The following is a 24,609-nucleotide window of genomic DNA, read 5'->3' on the forward strand; positions in this document are numbered from 1 at the left end:
AAAAGTATAGGAGAGATGGTTACAACAAGACCAGTCTGGATGGTTGTTATTAGAAGCCACCTAGGCATCAAAACAGAAAATGACACCCTCAGATATGGCAATCAACAATGTAAAGCCAACTCTAACAGCCAGGAAACCTTCTCTAGCAACATGGAATCATAATCACCTCCTGCAGGGACAAGGCAGTATTGAAGAGCTGCAGAATTTAGGCTGCACACCTGTAATCCCAGATCCTGGGAGGCTAAGCCACCTAAGCTACACAAGGAGAGCCCGCCTCAAAACAAAGCAAAAACAAAAACAAACAAAGAGGCTGAGGATGTAGCTCGGTTAATGGGATCTAGCGCACGCTGCATGCCAGACACAGACTAAAATCACAGATGTGGTGGTGCGTGCCTGCAATCTCAGCTCTCAGGAGGCTGAAGCAGGAAGATGAGGAGTTCAAGTGAGCTGCAGGCCGGCCTGAGATACAAGAGAAACAGACAGACAGATGGGGAGCAGGGAGGAAAGAAGAAAGGCTGCAGAATTAAGCACAGGCTGGCCTCTCAGTGAAGACAAGTCTGCTGTGTAAAGGGTTTCAGTGGGAATGGAGTGAACTCTATGACCCAAGATGGAAATGTCTGGGCATATTTACTGGAAAACCATAAAGGCCAGATCCCCAGATTCACTGGGCCTGTGAAGGGACCACTCCCTCCCTCTCCCTGAAAATGGAGGAACCTGCCCTTACCCTTCTCTCCTTTGCTTATACTATACAAGTGTAGCACCCGATATGGCAATCCCTGCCCCACAGGCTTGTCCCCATTTGCCCTCCTGGCCACCCCACCATAACTAGGCTCAAATATCAGTAAGAGAGGAGGGTTTTTTGTTTTTTTGTTTTTAATGTCAGGCGTTGAGGGACCTGAATAATACATCCCCTGGCAGGCCTTGAGGACTGGGAAATGTGATGAGTCTTTGGAGAAAACATTCAAAAGTCTCTACACAGAGGAGCAGCACACTAGAACAGGCCTGACATACAAGCCAGGAAAAATGTACCAGCTAGCTATATCCTTTGGGAGGGCCCAGAAATGCTCTAGTTGCCACAGCTTGGCCTACTCTCCTATTGGTTATCAGCATAGGTCTGCCTCTCTTTGGCAGTGCACCCTTCATTCCTACTGATACTTGGGGTCTTCTATCACTAACTGGCCATCTGCACCATCCTCACATCCCACAATTCACTTATTTCACCAGAACCTGTATGTGTAGGTGCTAATTTAAACTTCCACTCTATGTGTTGGTTCCCCAATTAAATACCTGTTTGGTGAGGAACTGAAGAGATGGCTCAGCTGTTAAGATCATTTGTTCTTGCAGAGGACCTGGGTCCAGTTCCCAGCACTCACATGATGGCTCATAGCTCTCTGTGACCCAGTGCCTGGTAACCCCCCGCTGTCTTTCGACTTCTGAGGGCACTGTATGTATATATACATGGTACACACACATACATGCACACGGAACATTCACACATATAAAAAAATATCTTAAAAGAGAAAAATATCGAGTGAACTTTCCAGGTCCACAGGCTAGAAGTCCAGAACTCCCAGGAGAGTGTAGAAGGCTCCTTGTACCTGGCTAGACAGCCTCCTCCCACTGCTGTCCTCCCAAACACTGTGCTGAGTCACCTGGAAGAGTTGCCTTCAGTTGCTTGGATGAGTCCCCAATGCATCTGTCTGACCCTCCTCTAGGGTGGTCATGTCCTACCTGCATGGACAAGCTGCCTGTGGCAGGGACTGTATTATGTCTCTAGAGCCTAGAGTACCAGGGAGTTTCAACAGAATACTAAAGGAATAAGGGAGTGGATGAGGCCACTGGCTCAGTGATTTGTCTAACAGAGAAGGCCAAAGGATTGATAGTTGGCTAAGTATGATGATTATGAAAGGAGATTATCTTCTTAACCAGTAAAAAAGTAAGAAAAGAACAGAAGGGCTGGAAAGATGGCTCAGCAATTAAGAGGGCTTACTGTCCTTCTAGAGGACCTGGGCCCTGCTTCCAGCACACACATGAAGCAGCTCACAGCTGCCTGTAACTCCAGCTGAAAGGGATCTGATGCTCACTTCTGTCCTCCTTGGGCATCTGCACTCATATGCATACACCTGTACAGACATACACATATACAAAATTAAGAATAATAAAAATGAATGTTAAAGAAAGAAAGGAACAGAGAAGGCAAAAAAAAAATGTGTGTGGGGGGTGGTTTTGGTTTTTGTTTGTTTGTTTTTAGACAAGGTTTCATTCTGTAGCTCATGCTTGCCTCAAACTCACAGCCATCTTTCTGCCTTCTGTGTGTGCTTGGATTATAGGAGTGAGCCACCTTCAGATGTCCAACAAATATGTGGATCTTTGGTTCATGTTTTGCCAGTAAATATACCAAAACATCTTCATCTGAAGTCTAAGATTAGTGTGTCACCATGTCTGGCTTAAAAACAAAACACCTAATATAAATTATTTCCTGCCTTTCTGAGGCCTGGTGACTGACCATCACCTTCATCTGCTCACAAAGCCTGTCAGTGGCAAAGCATACCTGGTACAGTATTCACAGCCCTTCAAACATGGGCTATTTGTATTTTCAGCTTCACCTCTAAGCAGCATGCCATAACCCAATCCTTATGGACCACTCTGATCTGGAAGCCTCAAGGCACTGCTACTGCTCTGTGCTTCTTCCTGATGCTATTATTTCACCTCAATGCTTCCCCAGCTCGCCCTCCCTGGACATCCTGCCCGAGCCCCTGGATAGAAGCCTCTGGGATGCCCTAGCTCTAGAAAACAGGCACCCAGTCTGTGCCGGGGCACTCGGCCTTCTCCCCACAGCACTGACTCAGCACAGCTGAGTGAGGGTGAGTCTGCTTACTCAGCCCTGCTTTCTGCAGGAATATCAAATGGCACCATGGCTGACAGAAAAACCCTCCTCTCTCCCTGCCTCCCAACCTTACTCCCACAATGTTATTATGTGCAAAACCCTACTTCACAAATTAATATACTAGTAAGTTTCTTTCACCAACTTGATCTGAAATGGACACTGTGATAAACCCAAGGTTTTACCTCCTTAGAAAACTGAGGCAGGAATCACTTGAGTTCAGAGGCAGAAGACCAGCCTAGGCAACATAGCAAGACCACATGTACAAGCCTGATGATCGGAATTTGATCCCTGGAACCCACAGTGGAAGGAGAAATCCAATTCCTGAAAATGATCCCCTGACCTTCATATGTGTGCATGGCATGCAGGCAGAAAAGGTTTTTAAAAGGAGGGAGGGAGGGAGGGAGGGAGGGAGGGAGGGAGGGAGGGAGGGAAGGAAGGAAGGAAGGAAGGAAGGAAGGAAGGAAGGAAGGAAGGAAGGAAGGAAGGAAGGAAGGAAGGTAGGTGTCTGGCTATGGTGGCACACCTATAAAACCAGCACTTGAAAGACAGAAGCAAGGATCTCAAGTTCAAGGTCAGTCTCCACTACATAGCAAGTTTGAAGCCAGCCTGGGCAACATGAGACTGTCTGTGGAAACAGTATTAATAGCCTCGTTCTTGTTCTGGGGTGCAGCTCAGTGGCAGGATACTTGCTTGGCAGGGTATGTCCTAGGCTCTACCCCTGGCACTATAACACTAGGCTGCATTCATTCCCCTGCACGCATGATAATAAGAGCATACAATTTGCAGACTCTACATTTAGTACAAGTTTGGGGCACGTCTCTACGAGCAAGGAAAGCAGCACACGCATGCTCCTTAGTTCTTAGCCACTGCTGCAGAGAGCAGGAGGAGAAAGTTAGAGCACACATGATGTGAACTGTCAGGACTGGAAATGCAGCAGCTTCTCCACTAACAAGAGGGATATTATGTGGACTCCCGGCCACAAGCAGAGGAGAGAAGGAAGGCGTTGCAGACACGACAATCTGACTAAGTGACTTAGAGCTTACAGTTTTCCTCACCTCAGCAAACAAAACCTGACCAAGGCAACAAGAGGCAGCACTTGCTCTGCCTGCTTTTCCAGGGCAGCTTGCTCTTCACTGTGCATCTCTCCACTTGGTTCCAGAGGCCTTCAGAAGGCCAATGCTTCACTTCATACAGCACTGAGGAAGTAGGGAGTGGGGTGCACACTTAAACCCCAGCTCTTTGGAGATAACGCAGGAGGAGTTTGAGGCCAGCCTGGGCTACATGGGAAAACCCTGCTAAAAACAAACAAAAATAAAAAACCCAACCAGGACCTCAAACCCAGTGTACATGCTAAGGGTGTACCTCAGTGGGAGATGACTTGCCTCACACGCATGAGGTCATATGTTTAACATGTAGCACTGTAAACATAAGCCAATAAACAATAAGGTAAAAATACAGCGGATGGTCCATCCACCCACAATGAGCAGCAGCTGAAGAAATAACTGGCTGGAAGGTTGGCAGATGTAGCTGTCACCATTCCAGGCTGCCTTCCATCCAGCAGTCTGAAGGCGTCTTCCAGCTCGACATTCCTCTAAAGTCAGAACTGTCCCCACTTTCTAAGTGGGTAACCTGAGACCTGCCAAGGTCACAGAGGCTAATGGCAAGATAAAATAAGACGTCAAACCCTGATCCCCACTCTCTCCAGCCACCTTACATCCACTCATCCGAATCCAGCCCTGCAGATCTGAGGAACAACGTGCCTTGATGGAGTACGCTGAGTGCGACCACTTGGGCTACAGCCCTGGCACTCCAGGAAAGGCAAAAAGGGAAGGCTTTCCAGCTGCCCGCTCAGAAATGCGAGGAGATGCCTGTTAACCTACAGACCCCAGGAGCCAGGAGGTCTGTGGCAATTACATTTCGATTTGACAAGTCATCTCTCTGCCTCTCTCGCTCGCTCGCTCTTTCTCTAAGGAGGAGAAGGAGTGGCCCTCCCCCCTGCTCCTGAATGGCTTTAAAAGGCTGTCTTCCCTGCTCTGTAACCTGATGCTCACTAGCTGATGCCCAGCTCTGTCACTTGAGAGACAAGTCAGTTCTTCAGAACTAAAGCTTCAGTTTCAGGATGTCCCCAATCAAACATAAAGAGCATCCATGGCAAAGCCCAGAGGGCAGTTCAGGGGATGGAATTACATACCACATGGCTTGCTCTCTGAGGGAATGCTCCAAGAGGCACTCCAGGAGGGCACAGCAATTCTTGGGCCCTTTTAGGTCTCAACCAAACCCACAAATGCTCTTGGTCAAAAATGGTTCATGGCCAGGATGTAGAAAAGATTGGGTACTCCTGACTTTATGACTGAAACAGCAGAGCCCTGAGGCTCTGAAGTAGACAGTGAGGTTCTAATTCTGACTGGCTCTTACAGACTTGGCAATCTTTTATTTTTTTTTTTAATTTATTTAATTTTATTTTTATGTGCATTGGTGTGAGGGTGTCAGACCACCTGGAACTGGAATTACAGACAGTAAGCTGCCGTGTAGGAGTTGAACGCGGGTCCTTCCAAAGAGCACACAGCCATCTCTCCAGCACCCAGGTTCGGCATCTTGGCATCTTAAACTCTGTGCCTGTGTTCACCTGCTACATGAGTGCCTTTCTCATTAGGCTGAAGACAAACTCAGATAACACAAAGTAGTGCTTAAGACAACCAAGCTAGGAAGGGTTCAATACATGTTCGCCATTATTAGCAAATACCATGCAGAGAGAGATAGAAGACACATGCTACATTTATCCTCTATACTGCTTTTTTTTAAAAAAAATTTTAGATATAGTATCTTATATTATAGCCCAGTCTGGCCTCACAATTGTCCTGCCTCAGCATCTCAAGAGCTGGAGTTACTTACTATTTGTTTGTTTCTTTGTGTAACCCTGGCTGACCTATAACTCACTCTGTATACCAGGCTAGACTTCAACCACAGACATCTGCCTGCCTCTACCTCCCGAGTGCTGCGATTAAAGGTGAGTGCCAGCACCACTGGGCCCAAGTGCTGGAGTTATAGGAGTGAGCCACCACAGCTGCCCTGTTTGTTTTTTGAAAACAGTAACCCAGACTGGCCTCAAACATGACATCCTCCCACCTCAGCCTTTTAAGTGCCAGATTACAGGCATAAAGCCCCATATCCAACTTAGTATGATTAAAAAGTATGTCTCTGTTCAGCATTAAACATACTAATGACTGCTACAAAAACATACCAACAAGAACACCAATGTCAATACTCCCTGGGGGAAAGCCTCATACTTAAAGTCAAGGGTGCTACCTAGAAATTCAGGAAGAGCCCAGTCATTCAGCGCCTCCACAGAGGTATAAACATGGTGACTCACCTTTGGGAAAGTAGCCATCATGCAAGTCATCTTTACAGCCAGAACAGGCCATGTAAACACCACACACACACACACACACACACACACACACACACACACACACAACCACACTTCACACCAGAGAAGAAAAGGAGAGACATCAGTTCCATCCACTAAGCTGCCTTTGGAGAGAACTGATTCTCAGTAAGGTAGATCTACTTATAAGACAGTGAGAAAAATTTATGTAAAACACCTGGAAAGGTGCCCTGGCCCAAGTAGGTAGTTCCTGTACTAGCTGCTACCATTACTCATCTTTCAGAACCTTAGTTCTGTCCCTGAAAACATGAGAGTGACAGGAAGTCCTGAGACAGGCAGACATGGAGCTCAGGCTTGCAATCCTGCATTCAGGAAGCCAAGGCAGAAAAATTGCCGAGTTCTAGGCTACATAGTGAGTTCCAGGAAAGTCTGATCTACCAAGTGAAACGATTAAAAAATAAATAAACTATTAAAAAAATAAAAAATAAATGATTAAAAAAAATAAAAGCTGGGCATGGTAGTCCACACCTTTAATCCCAGCACTTGGGAAGCAGAGGCAGGTAGAGTTCTGTGAGTTCAAGACCAGCCTGGTCTACGTAAAGAATTCCAGACAGCCAAAACTACATAACAAAGACCCCATCTCAAAAAACCAATAAAATAAAAGGGTCCACTGAGGCCTGGAGATGTAGCCCTTATCTATCATTCATAAGGCCCTAGATTCAATTTCTGGCCCTCAAAGCCAGCAATTCCTCTTTCAGGTAAGTCTTCATGTGGAGAACAGTGTTTGGACCTTAGCACAGCAACCACTCAACAGCCACATGGCAGCTGCTCTTACAAAGTCCCGTGCCAGTGCAGAGATGGTACTCTGGTTTAACGAACCTAAAAGTTTACTATGTAACCTAAAATGGCCTTTAACTCACAACAATTCTCTTGCCACAGCCTCCCAAGTGCTGGCATTACTTGTGATCAACTCAAAAATCAGGGAAACCTCATTCAGTCACTCGACAAATATTTACCAAGGCTTATCGCTTTGTGCCAGGCTGTGTGCTAGGTGTAGCACACAGCAGTAAGCACAGTTCTTGCTTTCTAAATGGGGAAGTACTAAACAGAGAATGCAAAAAATAAACAGGAACTGGGTGCTAAGTGCCATGAAGGAAGAATGCAAGTGAGGACAAGCAAGGGTTCTGGTTAGGGCTGTTTGGAGAAGTGTAAACCCTCAGGAGAGCTCCAAGCTCCAGAGCCTCGTGACATCAAGACACCTGGCTCCTGGAGACCCCTGTTGCACCAGCAAACCTGTTTCTCACAAGGCTGTTTGAACTGGTCACTTGAGCCCTGAGCCCCACAGCCAGTTAAAAAGATTATACCCCTACCGCCACTGGCCTGTTTCCCAAGAAGTTCAGGTCACTGTTCTCGCCAAACAGGTAACCTTCCGGATGCGTGGAGTCAAACTTCTCTCCTCCCATGATGAAGTGGCTGGCAAAATAGCTGCCTGAAGAGTGACAAACAAAAAGCATCAGACATCAGACTGGACAGAGCAAAACGTGCTGCAAGAAAAGAAGAGGTTAAGACTTCCATCAAGAGTCAGATACATTTCTTCTGATCTCAGACCCTGGCACAAAGTCAGCAGAACCGCATCATACAACCCCAAACAGCAAAGAGACCACTGCTGTTCTCGTAACATAACAAGCTTGAGTCCTTATCTTGATCTAAAATGTCATTAACCAAAGGGCAATAAAGTCCACTCATGAACCTGTTTATATTTTGCTACTGATCATTTGTCTAGGTGGGTATACTCTCTCTTCTCTCTCTTGTGCTCTCTCTCATGCTCTCTCTCTTTCTCTTTCTCTCTCTCTCTCTGTGTGTGTGTCTGTGTGTACACGCACACGTGCATGCCAGAGGTCACTATCATTGGGACCTGCAGCTCACTGACTAGACTAAGCTGACTGGCCAGTGAGCCCAGCAATCCACCTGTTTCTAACTCTCCATCACTGGGTCTACAAGCAAATCACACTCAAGGTTTCTCAAATGGGTTCAAGAGATAAGGGCCCTCATGGTTACATAGCAAGCACTTTAACAACTAAGTCATCTCCCTGGCCCCTGCTTGCCTTTGTTTTTTGAGACAGAGTCTCGTCTACATAGTCCATGAGGAGCTAGAACTTGCTATTCAGAGCAGGCTAGTCTTGGTCACAGAGATATGCCTGCATGTACCTCCTAAATATCGGGACTAAAAGCATGCACTACCACCACAAGCCCCCTGTTTATTTTTTGAGGCAGAGTTCCACTCTGTGGAGCCCATGCATGCCTAGAACTCACGAGCCTCCTGCCTCAGCCTTCCAAGTGCTAGGATTATAGGCATATACCACCAGGCTCAGTCTGGTCCTGATTTTCCACCTCACCTGGAGGTGGTTCCTGAGCATTTGCAAGTTTAACTAGAGGTATGAGCAGATTTATACACACAAATCCTCTTCGCCTGTCTTTTTAAATGTAACTCATACCCACACACAGAAGTCTATTGGCATTCTGTGCCTCCATAATCCTGCCCAAGTGTGAAGCCTCTTCACACTAACCTGCTGTAGAGCCAGCATGATGGTGTATACCTGCAATCCTAGCATAAGGGTCCAGCGTTCACGGCCAGCTTGGACTCCAAAGTGAGGTCATTTCCACAGTCGACAAAACAGGAGGCTTAGGGGCACTGGCAAGCACCTAGAGCAGAGGTTCTCAGCATGTGGGCAGAACCCGTCTAAGGGTTCAACAACTTTTTCACTGGGCTCACCTGACGCCATCTTGCATATCAGATATTTAAATCATGATTCATAACAGTAGCAAAATTGTGAGTATGAAGTAGCAATGAAAATCATTTTATGGCTGGGGCCACCAGAACATAAGGAACTGTATTAAAGGGTTGCAACATTAGGAAGGCTGAGAACTGCTGATCTAGTGGTATAGTTTAACTTGATAGGGACGCAAATTCCTCCAACTCCAAACCTCTTGGTTGGTTGGTTGGTTGGTTGTTGGTTTGCTTGGTCTCATGGAGTATAGGCTGGCCTCAAATTTGCTTACTTAGCTGAGGTTGGTTTGCTTGGTTTGGGGGTTATTTTTGAGACAGGGTCTCATGGAGTATAGGCTGGCCTCAAATTTGCTTACTTAGCTGAGGCTGGCCTTGAACTCCTGCCTCTACTTCCCAAGGGCTAAGGTTACAGACATGTGGTACCATGCTGTGTACCCTCAAATTTCTCTAATCTGACTCTAAGCTAGACTATCCACAGAAAAAACTCAATACTCTCATTTTGTCATTACTCTCATACACCGCAACTCTCAAACTAACACAAAGAACTTCTACAACCACAAAGCCTTTTTTCATAATACATTGAGGATGAATCTAAATTCCCAGTCAGCTATGATTTTTGAGATTTTTTTTCAGCAAGCTGAAAAACTAAGTTTTAATTTGGCTATAGGGAAGCCACAGGAAGAGAGGGAGAAGACAGCTGTAACAGAAAAAAGGAAGTGGAAATTCAGATCTTACTTTCTAGACATGGTGCTTTAGTCCAGAAACACTATTAAACTTGACCACATGGCTACGATCACTCACCAAAGAGTGATGCAGTTCTTAAACTAATGATGAGGAAAAAAAAGATCTGCAGAGAGTAGCGGTGCCCAAATCAAAGTAACAGTGAGCTTCTCCTTGAGGAAGCCTGCTGAACCCAGAGGGACAGCAGCGTCCAATGCGCCCCGGGACAGCATCACTGTCCATCATTCATGCCGCACACTTGCTGGCCCTATTTTCCAAGCGCATAATTAATAGGGAGGAGGTGACTGGCTGCCTTCCGTAGAAAGCAGTCTTCTCAAATAAACTGAGCCATTACTGTTGGCTCTATACATCAGGAATTACATGTTTCTTAGACATTAGGCAACATTAGAATAAAAGATTTTGGCTGGATGTGGTGCTGTGTGCTTGCAGTTATATAGCCTGGGATCCAGTCTTGAAAACCAAAACAAAGAAACAAAACCCTAAAAGCTGAGATGTAGCTCAGTGGTAAAGCATTTCTCTGCAAGGTCCTGGGTCCACCCTCAGCACTTCGAAGACAAGACAAGCTCTTTATTTGTTTGTTTGCTTGCTTACTTAGTTATTAGCATGTAGTGTGGCTGGCCCCAATAGGGACTGTTAGGAAGCCATTTTGGTAACTGCAGTTATCCGGCCTGAGCTCAGTTTGGGACCTGGCAGCGGTCAGGCAGGAATGTGGGGCAGGAGGTCACTGGGATTGATTGGTTTACAGAGGGCAGTGACCCAACCCAGCAGGCAAGGAGCACTAACGAGGCCGAGGCACCAGGGTAAGCAGGCAGCAGGCTCTACTAGAAAGGCCTTTGCTTTTCTTTCTTTTGAGGCAGGCTCTCATTAGACGTGTTGCACTCAAATTCATTAGGTAGCTGAGGATGACCTTGAACTGCTCTCTACCTCCCTCTACCTCCCAAGTGCTGAGATGACATGTCTTGTCACCAGGCCTGGCCAATCTCACCAGTTTTATGAGAGAAAGGACTAAGCATGGTGGTGGCATGCTGTTAATCCCAGCACTCAGGAGGCAGAAGCAGGTGGATCTCTGTGAGTTTGAGGGCAGCCTCAGCTACACAGGGAGTTCCAGGGTAGCAAGGCTATATATTAAGAATCTGTCTCAAAAAGATACATAAAGCTAAATGCAGTTTTTGTCCTGTATTAAAATTAAGGGCTCCTGGTGTGGTGGTACTGTAACCCCAGCACTCAGGAGACAGAGGGAGATGGATTGTCAGGTCAAGGGCAGTTCGGCCTACATATTAAAATCCCATAAAACAACAACAACAACCCCCCCCCAACAAAAACAAAACCCCAGCAAACCATCTAGCACAGCAGTGTGTGCCTGTAGTCACAGACACACAGGAAGCTGCAGGGGGGGTCACTTGCATCCAGGAGCTCAAGGACAGCCTGCCCTCCTCCTACTCTCAACTCAAGTTTTGATACACAAAATTTAAAATCAGTGCCAAATAATACAGATTTAAAAAACGGTTTTCCAGGGCAGAGTAGGGTTTGCACGCCTTTAATCCCAAACATAAAGGCAGGCAGATCTTTGTGAGTTCCAGGAAAGCCAGGGCTACCCAGAGAAACCTGTCCTGAAAAAAAAAAAAAAGAGGAATAATTTTTTTTTTTTTTTTTTTTTTTTTGGTGGAGATACTCATCAACCAAAAAATGGAACTCAATGTTATCTGCAATACAGCACCTCGGCCTTTGGCCCAGTGAGAGGTCTGTGGATCAAAGAGCTCAGAGACTGAAGACCATGGCAGAGAAACAGCAGAAGCAAAGAGACAATGTGCAAATCCAAATCCCTGTCCCAAACACAACTCCATTTGACAATCAGAGAGAGGTGGATTCTCATAGAGTGAACTCTGCATAAATACATGCACACACACACATACACACACACACACACACACACACACACACACACACACACACACACACACGTTAGCTGTGCTGTTTCAAGGGTGCATATGGAAGAGAGGCCAGTGCCTGCAGGCAATCTTAGGACATGAACCTATCTGGCTGTTCCTTTTCCTGTCCCGAGCTACAGAAAAGAGGGACAGTGCCTGAGATGATAAAATGCTCACACTGATAAAGCTCAGGGAAGGTTTCCTTTCTGACAGAAGCAAACAAGAATTGTAAATCAGACTCTGTAGTCTCAAAAACATTTTGTTTCCTACGCCAACCTGCAGTCTTTTGTTTTACTTACCTAGAGGAAGAACCAGTAAGTTCAATAACCCTCTCCTGTCCAGAGTAAAACAGGAAATAAAACAGAAGACTGCACCGCCATTTAAAATTTCACAAACGAAAGCCTAAGACTTCTGAACCTTTTAGAAAATTTAGAGCACAGAGGTTTCCAACACATAATGATGCAGCACGCCAAAGAGCAGAGCAACCCCACACAACATCTTTAGACCCCAACAAGCAATAAGCACACTCCAAACCCAAACCTTCGGTTTTCAAGTAATAAGGACTTTATATTGTATAGGACAGACATGCAAATAATTTTAGATTTTAGCAGTGGCTATCTCATGTTAATTGTTCTTGCCAGGAAGCCTTCTCTTTGCATTTTTTTCCCTTATTAAGGTCACAGTATAAGCAAATACCCGGCCGGTGAGTGGAAAATATTAATCTTGCACTATTTACTTTCGGAGTAATGGAGCTGTATACTTGATTATTGAAAAAAAATGGAACTGTATTTAAAAATAACTTTTTATTTAATGTAGCTCAAGAACAAAGCCCAATAAATTTAATTTGGCCACACAGCTGGTAGATGCCAGCGTTGGGATAAAATCTAGCTCTGTTTTAAGCTGAAGCCTGTATTTTGAAGACCTTATCGCAAAACAAATAAATAATACCAAACAAAAAATGAAGGAGGGCGGTTGTTAGCTGCGGCAGCACCCGCATCAACCAATTAGTCATGCACTAAATGTTCTTCATTTTAGTAAAAAGAAGGACAGTTGATGGCCAGGTCTCAGAGGCAATGGAAGCGGTTGGACATGAGAAGGAAAGGGACTGATCCCATGAGAGTGTGAGGACCTGAGTTTGACTCCCAGAACCCAGGTAATGAGCTGAAAATAGTGGTGCATGCTTGCAGTCCCAGCACTGGGAAAGCAAAGGCAGGTGGATTGTTGGCGCTCACTGACCCACCAGCCAGCTAAATTGATAAACGTCAGGTTCAGTGAAAGAGCCTGTCTCTAAAACTAAGGTTGGTCCCACAGGAAAGCAGACATGTGTACATGCACATGCATGAACACACATAGCTCATATATATGGAAACATGTAAAAATGAAAATACATGTATTCTCAAAAACATGCAGATGTTCAGAGTGTCATTATGTTTGTTTTGTTTGTTTGTTTGTTTGTTTTGGTTTTTTGAGACAGGGTTTCTCTATGTAGCGTTGGCTGTCCTGAACCCACTTTGTAGACCAGGCTGGCCTCGAACTCACAGAGACGCACCTGCCTCTGCCTCACCAAGTGCTGGGATTATAGGCATGTGCTGCTGTGCCCAGCTTGTACCATTGTGTTTAAAAAAATTTACATTTAAAAATTTTAATTTTATGTGTATAAATGTCCTTCATGTATGTATGGGGACCACATGTGTGCCTAGTACCTAAGGAGACCAGATGAGGGCACTGAGACTCCTGAAGGTAGAATTACAGACAATTGTAAACTACAATGTAGGTTAGTCTCTTTATCTCACCCCCCCAAAACAACAGGGTTTATTTGTGTAGCCCTGGGTATCCTGGACTCGCTTTGCAGAACAGGCTGGCCTTGAACTCACAGTGACCCACTGCCTCTGTCTCCATGAGTGCTGGGATATAGCCACCACGTCTGGTTAAAACTACCGTGGGAATAGAACACAGGTCCTTTGGAAGGGCAGCAAGAGCTGCTAACCACTAAGACATCTCTCTAGCCCTGTACTGTTGCTTTTAATAGTAAGTTACACTTGAATGGTCCAACGTCCATTAATCAGTCAGTGGATAAACAAAATATGGCAGGTTTTTCTTTATGAACATTTATTATTTTTGCTACGCTGAGAAACAAGCCTAGTGCCCCACAGATGTTAGGGAAGCAGTCTACACCGAGCTGCTTTTCCAGCTCTAATTTTTAAATTTTGAAATGTTATGCTCCTACAATACAACATGTTCAGTGACTTACAGGAATGAGCTTCTGACACATGCCAAAGAACACAACTAACCTTTCCAAACAAGCTCAGAGAAAGAAGGCAGACACGAGGCTGTGCCCTGTGCTTCTGTGAGATGCGGAGCAGGAGCAAAAATACAGAGACGGAGAACAGGAGGGATGTAGTGCTGAGGACAGTGCGCAGCGGTGGGGGGGGGTTCTGAGACAAGATCTGCTAGAAAGTCCTGATGACCTGGTACTTACTAGATGCCCCAAGCTAGCCTTGAAACTGGAGCAATCCTCCTGCCTCAGCTTCCCAAAAGCTGGAATTACTGGTTGTGGTGGTTTGAATGAGAATGAGCCCCACATGCTCATATATTTGACTGTTTAGTCAATCTCTGAAAGGATGGAAGTATAAGGAGCAAATGCATTGAGGGTAGACTTTAAAGGCCAGCTAGTCTCAAGTAGGCCAGTGCAGAGAGCAGCACGCATAATGGCGGGAGACGGAGAATGTCTTTGAGAGATCAGAGACTAACAGCTAGTCAGTTGGCATGAAGTTCTCCTAGACTGGTCCTGAGAAGTGAAGTTTGGCAGATGGGCCAGGTGCAGAGTGTGGATGGGTGCATAGACCTGTCATTCCAGCACTTAAAGGTGGTCATTGGAGGATGGGGAGTTTGAGGCCGGCCTAGGCCACTCACCAAGTTCACAGCCAACGTGTATACACAGTGACATCACAAACAAACAACAAGGAAATGGCATACACGATAGGCCAAACATGAGAGGAACCAAGCTGTGTTGATTTATTTTTTGATTGAAATCATCTTAAAGCTGAGCAGTGATGGTACACAGCTTTAATCCCAGCACTGGGGAGTGAGAGGCAGGTGGGTCTCTGAGAGTTCATGGCCAGCCAGGTCTACAGAGCGATTTCTAGGTCAGTCAAAGCTACAAAGGGAAACTGTTTCAAAAAACAAAAAATCTTATTAAGATTAAATCCTCACAGAGATCCAATGATGGGATTAAAGGTCTTCATCACCATATAGTATATGTATGTTGAGGGTGGGGTGTGCGTGTGTGTGTGTGTATGTGTGTGCGTGTGTGTGTGCATGTGTGTGCGTGGGGGTGTGTGTGGCCAGAAGTCAGAGGTAAATCTGAGATGATACAACTGAGGAACCATTGCATCAATCTTCCTGCTTGTTTTTCTCAACAGAAATCTTCAGATAAAAAAAGTTAAAGATTTAGTTAATCTAAACAACAACCAGAATATGGCCTTGTTTTTTGAGATTAGGTCACTAACTGGCCTGCAACTCTCCAAGTATGCTAGGCAGGTTGGTCACCAAGTCCCAGGGGTGCACCCACCTATCTCTGCCTCCCCAGGGCTGGGATCACACATACTCTCGTGCCTGGCTTTTTACGTGGGTACTGGGCATCCGGACTGGGTCCTTAGGCTTGCTTGGTAAGTACTTTAACAACTAAGCCATCTCCCCAATCCCTATTTTTATTTCTTTTGGACTGATTTGCAGGAACAGAATCGATAGGTCAAAAGCCAAATTTATCTTTAACATTTAATTACATTTAAAATGTTCATTTATGTGCACAAACACATAAGTACCATAGCTCATGTGTGGATATCAAAAGACAATTGCTGGGAGTCAGTTCTTTTTTCTACACTGTGGTCCCCAGGCTTGAACTCAAAATATCAGTCATCTTTATCCATTGAGACATCTTACTACCCCATATTTAACATTTAAGGGCTAATTTAAAAGACTGCCAAATTCTTTCCAGAGTACAGAGTGACTGTACCATTTTCCCTTAGCAACTTATAAGGGTTATTTCTGTCTGCTTTTTTTATTTTAGGCATTTTTTTTTTAATTTTAGGGTATAAAGTGGCATCTCACTGAAGTTGAGGGGTTTTGTTTGGTTTGTGGGGGAGGTGTTTGAGACAGGATCTTGCATAGTCCAGGCTGGCCTCCAACCTGCCTTCTAGACAAGGATGACCTTGCTGACCCTCTTGTGTTCACCTCCTAAGTGCTGGGATTACAGGCAAGCACTACCAAGCCTGACTTTTTCCTTATGGACGTTTTCTACAGGATTTCTATCACTATGCTTTTCAGTGATCACCACTGCGGGCTGTCAGAAGCATTTCCATAGTAATTATATCTCTCTATGCCTTGTTTTTCATCTCCTCAATGTTCTTTTTAAAAGTTATTTTTGTTACTTTTAATTATATGTATATGTGCATGTGAGTGCAGGTGCCTGCAGAGGCCAGCGTTGGATCTCCTGGAGCTGGAGTTACAGACCTCCTGCTGTAGGTGCTGGGAACTGAACTCAGGTCCTCTGGAAGAACAGAATGTGCTTTTGAGCACTGAGCCTCCATTCCACCCCAATGTCTTTCTTTTTGTTTGTTTGTTTGTTTGTTTTTGTTTGTTTTGTTTTTGATGTTGTTTCTCAAGATAGGGTCTGTAAAACCCTGGCTGTCCTGGAACTCTGTAGACCAGACTGGCCTTGGACTCACAGAGCTCCCCCTACCTCTGAGATTAAAGGTGTGTGCTACCCCTGGCAGGCTCCAGTGTCTTTTTTCTAAAAATTTATAGTACTATTTTAAGCGATACGTATGTGGGAATCTTTGTGTGGGTATGCTCATGTCATGCTAGAGCCCAGAAAGGCCAGAAGAGGACGCTGGCTCCCCCAGGGCTAGAGTTAGAGAGCAGGGAGTTGCCCGGTGTGGGTGCTGGGTATTTAACGTGCATGCGTGGATGGGTCCTCTGGAAGCGCAGTGTGCTCTCATCCACCAAGCCATCTCTCTAGCTCTTTCTTTTGTTGTTTGGTTTAGTTTACTCTTTGAAACAGGGTTTTTCTGTGTAGTGCTGACTGTTCTGGAACTCACTCTATAGACCAGGCTGGTCTAGAACTCACAGAGATCAGCCTGCCTCTGCCTCCCCACGTGCCGGGATTAAAAGTATGTGCTATTACTTCCCGCCTCTCTTAATGCTGAAAGACCCCTACCTTACCCTAAGTTAAACATAGCTAACGCCATTTTGTGAGACACCACTGTTTTATAAAACTCTAAAGGCCAGATGAGAAACTGGAAAATTACTGAGAAATCCTAGCTGTGTCACCCACTTGGGATATCTGTGGTCAGGCTGCCCCAGTCAAACTAAAAACAGTTTGTGTTAATCACCCTCATGGATATCTGTGAGACTGTTTCAGTTAAGATAGAGAAAAACAAAATAACAGGTGGCGGGCCACGTCAAGGGGTCATCATAGCCCCCTTGACCACCCAGTTCCTGGAATCTTGGTGCCCCTGCCAAACTTTGACGCAAATCGTGGTCTCATGAAAATGTACCAATCAGCCCCCTGTAACCATGCTTCTCGCTTCTGTACCAGTGCTTCTGCTCTAAAACCCTATAAAAACCCCAGCTTCCCATCTAGGGGGCGCGGAAGTCTCCCGAATGACTTTTCGCCCCGGGTACCCGTGTATCAAAATAAAAGCCTCTTGCTGTTTGCATCCGAATGGACTCGTTGTTCCTTGGGAGGGGGTCTCTCTGACGGAAGATACCCTCCGGGGATCTTTCAATGCCTTTTGAAATGCATGGGGGGGGTTGTTTTTTAATTTTGAAGGAATCCAATTTATTGGTGTTTTACATATGTAGGTTATGCTTTTGAGAGCTGGGAATATAGCTCAGTGGCAGAACACTTTCTTAGCATTTATAAGGTTTGAGTTAAATTCCCAGTATTGAGACAACAAAAAGATGTCATTGGATTGTGCTTTTGGCATAATTTCTAACTTTTTGTATAATCCAAATCAAATAGTTTCTCCTATATCTTCCATGACTTTGCATCTAACTAGTACCTTTAGGTTTGAAATGTAACTGCCATACCATATATTTAACCTAATTTAAACTGTATAATCCAGGTATAGTGACACATGTTTATAAGCCCAGCACTTAGGAGGTGGAAGCAAGATCAACCCTTACTGGAGTTGGAGAGATCGCTCAGGGGTTAAGAGCACTGGCTGCTCTTCCAGAGGACCCAGGTTCAATTCCCAGCAGCCACACAGCAGCTCTCAATTGTCTGTCTGTAATGTCAGTTTCATGTGATCTGACACCCTCACATAGAAATACATGCAGGCAAAACACCAATGTACATAAAATAAAAATCAAATCTTAGCTGGTGGTGACACATATCTTTGATCCCAGCATGAGGAGGCAGAGGCAGAGGCAGGAGCAGGGGGATATCTGTGAGTTCAAGGCCAGTCTGGTCAATAGAGCAAGTTCCAGGACATCCTAGGGCTACACAGAGAAACCCTGTCTTGAAAAACCCTAAACAAATAAATAGATAAATAAATACCCTAATTTAAAAAACAATAATATTCTTTAAAAAAAGATAGAAAAAGATCTATCTTCACCTGCAAAGTAAGTTCAAGGCCAGCCTGAGCTACATGGGCCCTTAACCCCCCCAAATATATAAATATATATATGACTTGAATATGTATGTGTGTGTGTCAAATATAGAGTATGTGGTTTGTAGTATATTCGGGGGGGGGGGATGCTGAGCACCACTCTTATCTAATTTTAGAACATTTTAAAAAAGATTTTATTGGGCTGGAGAGATGGCTCAGAGGTTAAGAGCACTGGCTGCTCTTCCTGAGGTCTTGAGTTCAATTCCCAGCAACCACATGGTGGCTCACAGCCATCTATAATATATCTGGGACCCTCTTCTGGCCTGCAGGTGTATATTGTAAGCATAATAAATAAATAAATAAATAAATAAATAAGATTTTTTTAAAAAAATATTTCATTTATTTATTTTTGTGTATGAGTGCTCTATCTGCATGTGCACCTGCATGCCAGAAGAGGGCAGTAAAGGGTAGAGATGTTTGTGAGCCACCATGTGGTTGCTGGGAATTGAACTCAGGACCTCAGGAAGAGCAAACAGTACTCTTAACCTCCTCTCTCCTGCACTAGAACACTTTTAACACTCCAAGAGAAACCCATTAACGGTCATTCTTCCCTTCTACTCCTCAGCTTCTGGTCAATCTTTCTGTCTCTGGACTGCTTTCCCTTTCGACATTTCATATAGTATATAATGTGTGACACTTTGAATATTCTATCTTTCACTTAGCAAGGGTTTGCAAGGGTAATTCATGCTGAAGCAACTATCCCAGTGTTCCACTCCTTTCACTACCTAGTAATATTCTACTGTCTATACTCATCATGTTTACTCACTTGTTCCGTTCATCATCTGAGTAATTTCTACCTTTCACTATTATGAAAAAAATGGTATGTACATTTTGTGTGAATTTATGCTTTTTGGTCTTGGGCATACACAAGAAGTGGTATGACTGCTGAGTCATACAATAACTGGCCTCTTGAGAAATTCTAAAATAGCTCAAAACTGTTTTTCTTTTTTTGTTTGGTTTTGATGCTGGGTCTCATACTAGCCCAGGCTAACCTGGAACTTATTATGTATCCCAGGCTGTCCATCAACATTGAAGTGTTCCTCCTATGTTCTTCAATGCTCTGTGAGCCTCCATGTCTTGTGGGGAGGGTTCCAGGTTTCTTTCTCTCCACATCGTTACCAACACTGGTTAGTTACCACTCTGTGTTTCAGTTAACAGCTAGCCTACTGGATGGGACTTATTACCTAGTTGCACCTTACTTTTGGGAGGGGGCAAGATAGATTTCTGTAACCCAGGCTAGTCTTAGACTTTTCCTGCATTGGCCTCCTGAGAACTGGGATTACAGGCATGAGTCACCGTACCCAGCTTTACCCCAAGGGTAAATACTGTGTCCTTATACGTGTTTATCAGACACTGTTGATTTTTTTTTTTTTTTTGAGAAATGTCTATTAGGTACTTTTTTTTTTCTTTTTTAAGACAGGGTCTCACCATACACACCTTTAATCCCAGCACTCGGGAAGCAGAAGCAGGTGGATGTCTGTGAGTTTAAGGCCGGCCTGGTCTACAGAGGGAGTGCCATGGCTACACAGAGAAACCTTGCCTCAAAAAAAAAAAAAAAAACAAAAAACAAACCAAACCAACAACGAAAAGAAGAAAGGAGTCTGACTATTTGGTCCTGGTTGGCCTTGAGTTCACTGAGGTCCATCTGCTGTGCCTCCCGAGTACCAGTAGCATGAGCCATCACGTCCAGCTATGTGGGCTGTTGTTCTAGTCCCAGGTTGTAAAGTTCTTCGTGTATTCTAGATGAAAACCCTTTACTATATGCATGACTTGAAATGTTCGCTTCCATTCTCTGACTTCTTGCTTTTTCTTTTTCTTTTTTTGTCTTCTTACACTATAGTCCATTTTGAGTTACATTTTTGGTGACGTAAAGAAAACATCTTAAGTCCTCAGCCCTGCTGGTGTCAGTGCCTGCACATCCAAAGCAAGTACTCTGCCACTGAGCTACCTTCCAGCTCATAAAGGGTCTGAGACCACTTCATTATCTGTTAATATTAAAGAATCCCAGCACTATTTGTTGAAAAGACTTTCTCCACTGCAATGTTTTTCCTCCCCACAAATGGTTTTCAACAAATTCAGTAATCCCAATGCTTCACAGGTAGCATGTAAAAAAAAAACAGGAGTCCAAAGCCAGTATGGACTACATGAATCCATGAGACTTTCTCTCTCAAAAAACAGGTCAACTGATAATAAATGTATTTATTCCTGGCTCAGAATTTTCTCCCATTGATCTAAAATATGCCTTTGTTGCACCAATACCATACTGTCTTTTAAAATATCTTTTAAAAAGATTTAATTTTTAAAAATGTGTGTCTGTGTCTTTGTGTATGCCTGTGTGGGTGCACATGAGAGGATGCCCAAGGAGTTCAAAAAAGGGTATTAGAGTCTCTGGCGCTGAGGCTACAGGTGGCACCTCATATGGGTGCTGAGGATTGAGGTTCAGTCCTCTGTGAGAGCACTGTGAGCGCTTAACTGTTGACCTTTTCCTCCAGCTTGTCTTAAGGGCATTTGTAATCGCACTGGGAACTGCACCCAGGGCCTTGGGCAAGCACTCTACCATTCAGCTGTATTCCCATCCCTCGTGTTTTATTGCTTTCTCTATCTTTGGGTTATTTTTGAGGTTTTAAAGGGTTTTGTTGTTGTTTTGGTTTTTTAATGTGTATGGGTCTTTTGCTTGCATGTATGTCTGTATACCACGTTTATACCTGGTGCCTAAGGAGGTCAGAAGAGTTTATTGGTTGCCCTGAAGATGGAATCAAGAATGGTTGTGAGCCACCATCTAGGTACTAGGAATTGAACAGTGTCTTCAAAAGAGCAAGCATCTAGTGCTATTCACTGTTGAGCCAGCTTTCCTGTCCTTTATATTATTTATTTTTAAATCAAGAATTCCAGGTTATCCTTAGCTGCATCCCAGGCCAGCCTGGGCTACAGAAGACTCTCCCAGAAAGGCAAGTATGGTGTGTGTGTGTGTGACTGTGGATCCATCCTAGTTGGTCGAATGCTTGCCTCCCATCTCGCATACAAATGGAGCCCTGGATTCACTCTCATGCCTGTAATCCTAATACTTGGGGTGTGTGCAGGACGTCAAGGAGTTCAAAGTCTTCCTCAGCCACATAGTAGGTTCAAGGCCAGCCTGGGAGGCATGAAACCCTGTCTTGGAAAAAAAAAAGAAAAACTGAATGTCAAAAGCGGCATTTTTTCCTTGTTCTTGTATTAGCAGGGAAGTGTTCACTATCGCCTATTGATGTCTATTGCCTATGGGTGTCCTTCATTAGCTTGAGAAGTTCCTTTCTGGGTCTAACTTGGCAAGTGTCGTTTGCTTTTTAATCACAAATGGGCAGGGGTTCTAGCAAATGTGTTGTCTGAGTCCACTGATAAAATCTGTGTAGCTTAAAGACAGGTGCAGTGGCGCAAGCCTATAATCCCAGCACTCAGGAGGCAGAGGCAGGCAGATCTCTGTGAGTTTGAGGATGGCCTGGTCTCCAGGACTGCCAAGGCTACACAGAGAAACCTTGTCTCAAAAAAAAAAAAGAAAGGAAGGAAGGAAGGAAGGAAGGAAGGAAGGATGGAAGGAAGGAAGGAAGGGGAGAGAGAAAGAAAGAAAGAAAGAAAAGAAATCATGTAGCTTTTGCAACTTATTCCATTGGTATGGTATATTAGATGTCATCTATTAAACAGAACTCAGACTAAGAGAATAGAACTTGCTTGGTTACCCAATATTCGCTTGTTTGTTTGTTTGTTTTGGAGCAGGGTTTCTCTGTGTATGTCCTGGACTCGCTTTATAGATCTGGCTGTTTTGGAACTCACAGTGATCCACCTGCCTCTCCCTCCCTGGCCACTAGGATTACAGGCATGTGCCACCACAGCTGGCTTAGTTATTAAATTTTTTTTTTAATGTGTTTCAGCACTCTTGAAACAACTAAAATTCTAGGTTAGCCAAGAAAAATTGAAACAAGTATTCACAGTAATCCCTCATTACTCTAGACCCTGAGGCAGGGGTATTAACAGTTCCTGATTGATATGGTAAAATCTTGACTCAAAAGGAGAGAGAGAGAGAGAGAGAGGATTAAAAGAGAAAGCCCATACTGCTCTTGCAGAGGACCCAAATCCAGTTCCCAGCACCCACACTGGGTAGCTTACAATTGATTGTAGGCCTATAACTCCAGTCCAAGGATCCAGTGCCTCTGCAGACATCCATATTCACACACATACCCTCACACGTGAACATAATGCAAAATAAAACAAATTTTTGTTTTGTTTTTTGGTTTTTCAAAAAAGGGTTTTTCAGTGTAGCCTGGGCTGTCCTGGACTTGCTTTAGACCAGGCTGGCCTTGAACTCACAAAGATCTGGATTACTGGGATTACAGGTGTTTGTCAACTCACCCAGCATCAATTTTTATTTTTTTTAAGATAGCACCATGTTTACATTGTTTATGTCAACTTGCCTAGGCGATAATATCCTATGGTTTGTCCAAACACCAGTCTCATTATTGCTGTGAAGGATTTGGGGGTGCGAAGTAAAACACAAGGACACAGTAGACATTCAAGTCAAGTAGACCAAAGCTGTCAGACAACCTAACTCACTTGCTGAGCACCATGCAGAAGAAGGTCCTGGGTTTGCTCACCATCAATACCAAGCAAAAAGAAACTAAAATCAACCAAAAGAGTCTAAAATCAGAGGTGTGGTGCTTCATGCCTGTAGTCCCATCACCTAGGACACCGAGAAAGGAGATAGGATTAATGGTACATGCCTTGAGAGGCAGAGGCAAGAGAATCACAAGTTCAAGGTTATTTGGCTATATCATGCGTTTAAGGCCAGCCTGGGCTATAGAAGCCCTTATCTCAAAGGGGAAAAATAGATTTTTGTTTTTAAGTTTAAGACCAAGCAAGGAAAAAGGAAAAACTAGTGAATGTCTATCCCAGCACTTGATACAGAGACATACAGATCTCTGAGTTCCAGACCATCTTGGACTACATAGTGTGTTCCAGGCCAGCCAGGGCTATATATTGATCCCTATTTAAACAAAAGGAAAGGAGGAACAAAGAAAACAGAAAAATTAATGCCAACAGAAAGACTTTTTCAAACAAACAAACATTTCGATGTTCCTAGCTGCAGGTATAGCTTAGTTGGTAAGAGTGTTTGCCTCAGCATATAAGAAACATATAATCAAACAGATTATACTCAGCTTGGTGGTACTCAGTACTTGAGAGGATCAGAAGTTCAAGGTCACTCTTGGTTACAAAAATTAGTCTGAGGTCAGCCTGTGCTAAGTAAGACTCTTTCAAAATAAGCAAAAGGAAAAGGTAAAAATGAGTTGAAAGTAGGTAAGACTTTTCAAAGGCTGGTAGAGTGGGGAGCATTATTCTGACCGTTAAATACTGAATGTGTTAGTTAAGAAAGGCTTTGGAGATGGATGTTGTGGCTCATGCTTGTAATCCTAGTGTTGGATTGCCTCACATTTATGGCTCCCCAAGGCTACATAGTGAGTTTCAGGACAGCCTGACCTATAGTGTGAGACCCTGTCTCAAATACTGGTCTCATCCCCCCACCCCCCAAAAAGTTTTAGTTTGGTCCATTATTCTCTTATTGTCCACAAATTGTATTTCTCCTATCTCCCTTTGGGAAGAGCCTTTCAGACATCTACCATTGTTAGTCCCCATATGTGGTTTTATCTTGAGTCAGTCCCGCTGACCCCAAATTTAACAATCCTCCTGCCTCAGCCTCCAAGGTGCTAAGATGCATTTTTTTTTAATAAAAGTAACCTTACAATCATAATTAGCAAGAGGTTTATTAATTAAAACACTAACGATGCGAACGATGCGCAGCTTTTTCTCAGCCCTTTCTAAAGCAGTCCTTACTCATTTCTGCAAGGGCTCATTTCTTTGGCACAAAGACAGTGAGAAACAGAGCTGCCGGCACACGCGCCGCAGGGAGGCAGGTTCATTGTCTGGTCCCAGCTTCCACCTGGCAGAAACTGGATGTACCGCTGAGAAATCAGCTCGACTCATTAGCATGTCTTTATTCTACCCAACGGAGAATGGGATCCTCTCCAATTCTGACACCTCGCTCACTCTGCCACCATCAAAATCCCCATCAGGTCCTCAAGCCACAGGGAAAAGTGGTGGACATGGGGCCTTGAGGACAGCAAGTCAAAATAGTAATAATAATAATAATAATAATAATAATAATAATAATAATAATAATA

At 44.2% G+C, this 24,609-nt stretch overlaps 1 protein-coding gene across 3 annotated transcripts in view; it reads right to left on the minus strand.

The window, feature by feature from the left end:
* Positions 1-24,609, minus strand: part of Rnf157 (ring finger protein 157) — a 67,658-nt gene that overhangs the window by 42,017 nt on the left and 1,032 nt on the right. For all 3 annotated transcript variants that reach the window (XM_055592155.1, XM_055592156.1, XM_055592157.1), the window contains exon 2: positions 7,643-7,761. In XM_055592155.1, the coding sequence (XP_055448130.1) occupies positions 7,643-7,761 (119 nt within the window). The remainder of the gene's footprint in view (positions 1-7,642; positions 7,762-24,609) is intronic.

Source organism: Psammomys obesus, unplaced genomic scaffold (genome assembly GCF_907164565.1).
Source record: "Psammomys obesus unplaced genomic scaffold, mPsaObe1.curated_primary_1811, whole genome shotgun sequence".
Lineage (NCBI taxonomy): Eukaryota > Metazoa > Chordata > Mammalia > Rodentia > Muridae > Psammomys > Psammomys obesus.